Here is a 6,948-nt window from a genome sequence, read left to right on the forward strand (position 1 = left end):
GACCTTCGCAACAAATTCTTAGTTCCAACATCGAGAATACGTCATCATACCAAGGTATAATACAAAACATACATCATCCTTTGTGGATTGTTCAGAATCAGAATTGTGGATAAACAACAATATATTTTAAGGCATTTGTCAGGATGATGGACAATGATGATTTGCTCATATGTCACACAAGGCTGTGGGGTAGCATCATTGGCTGAGGGTGCTGCTGTGCCACTGATGCAGTACCCTCTGTAGGTTGGGGCAGGAATTTGAAATTTGGCCATGGTGTCGGCGATAGCTTGCCGACTCTTTGCGAAGGCCACCGTGGGATCTTTAACGTCCACCAATGAATGCTGGAAGAAAGACCACCCAGTTTAACCTCCACCCAAGGGATGGCACCCACATCGATGAATCACCCTGCCCGTGAAACACCGGGATGACAGTTTATAACGGTGTCGGGATGCAAACCCAGGCTAGACAGCTGAGAGGCGAGTATGCCTCTATACATCAAGGCCGACCTGTCAGCCCTGATGCAATGATAAAAATGTAAGAATGCTTATAAAGACGAATTGCACTCTTGCTTGATGAACCACATTGTTATTTTTTCCCTCTCCAGTCTCCTTATGTCTGTGACATCACAACTCTGACTGATGCTGTATTTTTCAAATCCAATTGTAGTTAGAGCCTCTTCTGTGACTCTGAGCGGTCGATGGTTCGATTCCGGCTCTGGCCGAGTCAAACCAAAGACTTTATTAATGGCACGTGCTGCTTCCTCACTTGATGCTCAGAATTTAGAAGATTGAGCACAGAAAACCCTGGCAGGGGGGAAGGGGGGTTGGGATTTGCTAATGTTTTTCGTTAAAATGCCCCAGTGACTGTGAAGAGAAAAGTGACGTCACAAGTTGGTGTCGCTGGCAGTCAGGGTTTTCCGGGATATCAATTCCCCCAATGTGTGTTCATCTCGTGTCAAAAGGCAAGTCCTGTGTTATCTGGTGTCTGTCTGCATGTGTTGGAGTGAGTTGTGTGTGACAGCTATTGCATGAGCTTTAGACATGGTAAAAAAAAGAAAGAAAGATGTCAATAACATTTTCCTGAAATAAATAAAATATCAGGGTTTTTATATTTTCTTTACAACTGCACTCCTTATGTGTTGATTGCTTGGCACTTACTTTAGGTCGGTCAGCAATATTTTCCTGCCTCCAAAGTATCTTTGCAGTAGGTACGTAGCCTTGTTGGAATCAAAATGATACAAACAGTGAACACTTGGGTGAAACAAGAATCATATAATCATATAATAGTGTACAAGTATTTTCACCAAACCGCTTACCTGACCACTGTCCCACACTTGCTCTTTAAAAATTTCCTTTGTAACCTCTGTCAGGTTCATCAGCATATACAGGGGTATTTCTGGAGCAATGTCGACTTTGAAGCGTGAAAGGACCTCAGCCAAGTCTTTGTCTTTCAGAACCTGCCATGAGATAAAAAAAAAAATACCAATACGTTCTGCAATACCAATAAAGTAGACATTGAAATTTACTGAAGTGTTGGCCATATTTATCAAAATAACATTTGTCACTTTTGTTTATCTTCCATCCACTCTACTTTAAAAACAAAAAACAAAAAAAAACAACACATTTCCAGAAACTTGAAGTTTACGTTTCAAATGGTTGAGCAGTTTAACATCACAATCCTCAATGGATAGATATAATTAGAAAACGAGGCTTATTTTTAGGTTTCCTGTTTGCTTGCAGCAGAAGGGCAACACGATGTTGGCAGGTCCACACTAAAATGTTGTTCGAGCAGCTGGGACATAACATACCAATCTTGTCGAAAAATGTATTGATTTCCAGTACGGCACAGTCTTTTCTGTGAGAATATTGTACAATTACTGTGTCTTCCTTTAAATATTTCAATTCTCAATATCTTTGCGTGTGAACGTATTTTGTCTTTACTGGATACATACAGACACGACTGCCCACCTTGTAAAACACGGCTTTCTTTTGGGTTTGACTGAGCATCTCGCCCTGGTTTGCCAGAACCGTTGGCATCTCGTCCATCAACCCTTGTGCTGACATTCGCTGGAAGCCATGAGAAGAAATTCCTGGCACCAAGTAACCCAGTCTTGACAGATCACTTGCCTGTATGTCCTGAACAGTCAGGGCAAAGCAGTTCAGTGCATGCGAGCGCACACACGCGTGCGCACGCAATTAGGAGTTTTTCAATTATGTGTTTACTCCGCTGGTTGTGCCATTCCCGGGGCATGATTTTGGTTGCTGTTTACAATACCCCTTGAGAGGAATCACACAGGGATTTCGAATTTGATCGGTGTACCACGGCATAATGGCTCGTTCTTTCAGAATGTACAGTGGAGTCTTTAATGTGTACAAAAGAATGTTAACAAGTGAATAACATAAAGGAATCTGATGGACTCACCTTTTCTCTCCTCATGATGACGAGCAACATCACACACTGACTCCTGCTCCAGTCTTTAATTGTTGACAGTCCTTCCAGTGAATTATTCATCGTCTCGAAGGTCATACGAAGCAACTTAAAAGGTGATATAGTGGTTATTGCTCTGCCCAGTTGCCGCACTTTCGGTCCATCTAATGATTCATTGGCCAGAAGTTTCTTTGCAATCATCCGAAACACCTGCCAGGTTGCATTCGACCAGGTAGGAAAAAGATGCATTTGATTACATGCTTTGCTATAAGTAACAGGATCATGAGGTGCGTTAACGGTGCTGTTTGTCATCGACTTACTTTACTTGGTCGACGTGTGCAATTTTCCAAAAGCTGTAAAAGGTCTTCCAATTTGTTATTGTTGATCATCCATTCAGTCTCTTGATCTTGAAAGTGGCAAACAAGTTGACCCAGTCTAAATTGAAAATATAATAAGCCATCTACCATGTTAAAGAAGACAATAAAAAGAAGTAAATAATTAATAGGAAATACAAGTACACATCGAAGAGCTGTAGGATATTTTATCTCTCGAAGATAACACAGCTGCACAAATCTATCAAGTTGTCCAAAGGACGAGCAAGTCCATAAGAATGAATGACGACAACTGCTACTACTATGGCCCCAATTATTTACACCTTTTGTAGGGGTGGCTGGGGAACGTTTTCGGCCAAAGTCAATCGTGAACCGGCTGGCAAGGCGTTTCTTTCAACTGAAGGTCTCAGCAATTTGTAATTTGTTCAGGGTGCCGGCAATAACCTGCCTCCACTTTGTGAAAGACTTAGTGGGATCTTTAATGTCCACCAACAATCAGTGCTGGCTGACAGTTCTCCGCCTTAATGTCCATCCAGTGAATGGCACGCACATCGATTCCTCTCCCTGTCTGCGAAATAGCAGGGTCACAGTTAATAGCTGCGATTAGATTCAAAACCGCAGTCAAGGCAGTGAAAAAAAAAAAGTGCACATACCTCTTAAATATCCTACCGACCCAATAATGTTTCACTTCTGCACATCATTATTCTCAACACTATGTCATCCATGCAACTTCAGTGAAGTTAAAAGTCATAGACTATGTTTTGGAGACATTAATGTGGACGCTCATCGAGTGGCAAGATATTTAAACACTTTGTAATTTCTGCAGAAGGAGGCTATTAGGCCCATCAAAGCCTGTACTATTGCCAACCTATGGTTATTTGTATGTGCTGATTAGCATCAAGCAAGGAAGCAGCACAAAGCATTTTTAAAGTCATTGGTATGACTCAGCTGGGGTTTGAACCACTGAGCCCCACACTCAGAGCAGATGCCCCAACTATTCCACCACCAAGTAAGAAAATATAATTTGACAGTTGCTTCTTGATTCACAGAAATATGGACTTTTAGTTTTGGTTATTTTTCATTATGTATAATGGTTCTTCCATAATACAAACAATGGATTCCTTTCTTTGTTCTCTATTTCCATTACCTTTCTGCTCCATTGTCAACATATTGGGTCCATGTACTGAAGAGTTTGTCAAGGAACACTGAGGCAGCAATCTTCCTGATATTGGTCATGTAGGCAAAGCACTGCTCTGTTGAATTGAAGTACTGTACATACTGTGAAGAGGAAAATATATATCAATTAATGGGATGGAGACAGTGCATGTGGAAGTGTCAGGTGTGAACTGCAATCAGTTCAGTGTTATTTCACTTCCATAACATAATGGTGCATGATGGTTAGCTTATTCGTTTCAAAAACAAAAGAAGAACAAGAGTAATCAGAGATTGTGGAGAAAAACACTAAAGTTCTGCGAGGACAAAAAAAAAAAAAAAAAATCAATCATAGAGTGGCACAATCATAGAAGGGGTCTTAGTGGTGTAAAGGGGTTTATAGGATTTTACAGCGCCATAATGGGTTTAACGGGTCGAAAGAGTCTAAGGGGTTTTAGCCAATCCGATAATTCATCCTTATCACACATCTAACCTGTCCACCAAGTTTTGTCCGAATCCATCCACAGCACAACTTTTTTTGAATCTTTCCACAACTTCCAGATCTGGATTCGGATCTTCACTAAAAGTTAATCAATTCCTCCTGGTGGCATTCCCAACCTGTCCACTAAGTTTAGTGTGAATCCATCGATAATCTTTTGAGATATTGTGCGTGTGATCGGGTCTTATCGTTTTTGGTCCAATCTCTCAATGGTGAAGATTCACTTTAAAAAATTCTCAGATCCAGATTCAGATCATCACCAAAATTAGGCGTTGCTGTCCTTGGCCAGTAACCTACATACACTAAAAAATTCAGAACGATTGCTTGAAAACTGGCCAAAAATCATGTGACAAACAGACAAACAGACAAGCACCAGAGACCAACATACTTGGGGAAAACATTTCACCTTGTAACAAACAAGCAGTCATAGACTGGTACTTACGAAATCGTCAACTTGACCTCTGACCTTGTCTAATAAAAGCTGTCTCTAGAGAAGGTAGCGACGCAAACCAGAAGTTTCTACGATGATTCTGTACCAAAATCGTAACGTCGACCTAAGCAAAAATCTCCATTCCTCCACGCAATTATTTAATATTATTTTATCAAAGTCACAAAAACGTAATATTCGGCCATCCAGCAACAATCTTTACATAATGCGACGGCTTAGCGAGTCAGGCATGCAACGATAACCTTTATTGGGATAAAAAATGACTTAAACACCATCTTTATCGAAAACATCGTCAGCGCGCACACGGAAAACCATTACGTGAGTCAACGACGCGTCTGCTCGAGCGCGCTGCACCACGTGACGAGCCATGACGCAGCGAGTGAAATATTTTTTATACAATCTTAAAACGTCTCCAAAACATCCGATTTTTACCAGAATTTCGACAACCGAGTGTTAAGCGTCCTAAGCGATCGCAAAAACCGAAGACAAAATTAAAAATCGAAGTTAAAACGAACTCGTAACGTCGACCGAAGCAAAAATACTCCATTTCTCCACATGAATTTACGGAATTATGTTTGACCTCACTGTGACCTTGACCTTTGACCGATTTTGACCAAAATCTAATCAGCACTAGCCATCACCCTCCTGAATCACGTGGTGTAATTTGACATTGGTAGCTTCTTCCGTTCTCGAGTTATCCTGCCTACACACACACAGACACAGACACAGACACAGACACACACACACACACACACACACAGACACAGACACACAGACAGACACACAGACAGACAGACAGACAGACAGACAGACACACAGACAGACAGACAGACAGACAGACAGACAGACAGACAGACAGACAGACACACACACACACACACACACACGACGGAAGTCATCAATATACTTACAAAATCTTTAGATTTCGAAAGTAACAAACGGACCCGAATGCAATGTCCTCTCCTCCGGCAAGGGTAATAATAATCTGAACAATTTCAAAAGGGTACCACCTCTCGGTCCCCTAATAATTATAATCATCACAATGATAATGAAAATTATTTCAACAAAATTATTAATTTGTCTTCTCCATATTCTCAAAATAAAGCCTTGTTGAAAATTTCAAAAGGTTAAAAAAACCACAAAGAAGCTCAAATGGTAAAAAAAAGAAGTTACGGCCCGGACAGACAGACACAGAAGTGATTGCAAAACCCTGTCTTCCGCTGTGCGGGGGCCGTGCCAACCCACCTTCTGGGAGGGACGAGTTTGCACATTACTTGCTGGAAAAAGTATAGTCTGTGTTTTGCAAAAATACTAGATGTTTGCACAGTGTGCGCCTAAAAGGTTCTGGGTGGATGAAAGGTCTAAAGGGTAGGTTCCAATTGTAGTTCGGGTCTAAGGGGTTGAAAGGGTCTAATCTCTCAAGCATGTAAAAAGGGTCTAAAAAGGTTCAACTGGTCTAAAGCTCTCAATGATTCAGGGTCCAAACTGTCTAACATGTCTGAAGGGTGTAAGGGGTCTCAATGGCATGCGTAAATGTCTAAGGGGTATAAAGGGAGTCAAGGGACTTAAAGGGTATGAAAGATCTAAAGAGTGAAGGGGTCTAAAGTGTTGAAAGGGTCTTAAAGGTAAAAGAGGTATTAGGGGTCAATAGGGGTATTAAGTGCTCTTAAGGATCTTGGGAGTCTTAATGGTCTTGGGTATCTTTGGAGGTCTTCAGAGCATTAGAGGTCTTAAGGATGTTAAGGTTCTTAGGGGTCTTAGGGGTCTAAAGGGTCTTGGGGGCTTTAAGGGACTGAGGGGTCTAAGGTTCTTTGGGTTATTAAGGGGTCTTAAATGATCTTGGGGATCTTGAGGGCGTTGAGGTTCTTAAGGTTCTTGGGGATCTTAGGGATTTGAAGGGTCTTGGGATCTTTGGGGTAGAAGGGACTTCGGGGTCTTTAGGGATCTTGAAGGATCTTGGGGGTCTTGAAGAGTATTGGGGATCTTCGGGGGGTCTAAAGGGCCTGCAATCTTTTTGTGCAGAAGAGGCAAACAAAATTAAAACCTTGAGCAGTTTTGCAGAAATAGGCAATCAACAATTTAAGGTAGAA

At 41.5% G+C, this 6,948-nt stretch overlaps 1 protein-coding gene across 1 annotated transcript; it reads right to left on the reverse strand.

Moving 5' to 3' along the window:
• Nucleotides 1-1,136: 1,136 nt before the first annotated feature.
• Nucleotides 1,137-4,059, reverse strand: LOC147006853 (otoancorin-like). Its single transcript, XM_085867767.1, has 6 exons — nt 3,907-4,059; nt 2,748-2,862; nt 2,422-2,637; nt 1,968-2,135; nt 1,316-1,456; nt 1,137-1,216 (listed from the first exon to the last, which is right to left on the reverse strand). The coding sequence occupies exons 1-6, from the start codon at nt 3,993-3,995 to the stop codon at nt 1,154-1,156; spliced, it is 792 nt and encodes a 263-aa protein (XP_085723893.1). The 5' UTR covers nt 3,996-4,059; the 3' UTR covers nt 1,137-1,153.
• Nucleotides 4,060-6,948: the final 2,889 nt, after the last annotated feature.

This window comes from Eptatretus burgeri, unplaced genomic scaffold, assembly GCF_056783735.1.
Source record: "Eptatretus burgeri isolate ZD-2024b unplaced genomic scaffold, Ebu_testis_v1 Ebu_testis_scaffold_1656, whole genome shotgun sequence".
Lineage (NCBI taxonomy): Eukaryota > Metazoa > Chordata > Myxini > Myxiniformes > Myxinidae > Eptatretus > Eptatretus burgeri.

Coding starts and splice junctions, on each gene's coding strand:
- LOC147006853 (XM_085867767.1), bottom strand. CDS start 3,995: ATGACCAATATCAGGAAGATTGCTGCCTCAGTGTTCCTTGACAAACTC. Junction 2,136..2,421: donor TCATCATGAGGAGAGAAAAG/GTGAGTCCATCA, acceptor CTGACTGTTCAG/GACATACAGGCAAGTGATCT. Junction 1,457..1,967: donor AGAAAGCCGTGTTTTACAAG/GTGGGCAGTCGT, acceptor ATCTCATGGCAG/GTTCTGAAAGACAAAGACTT.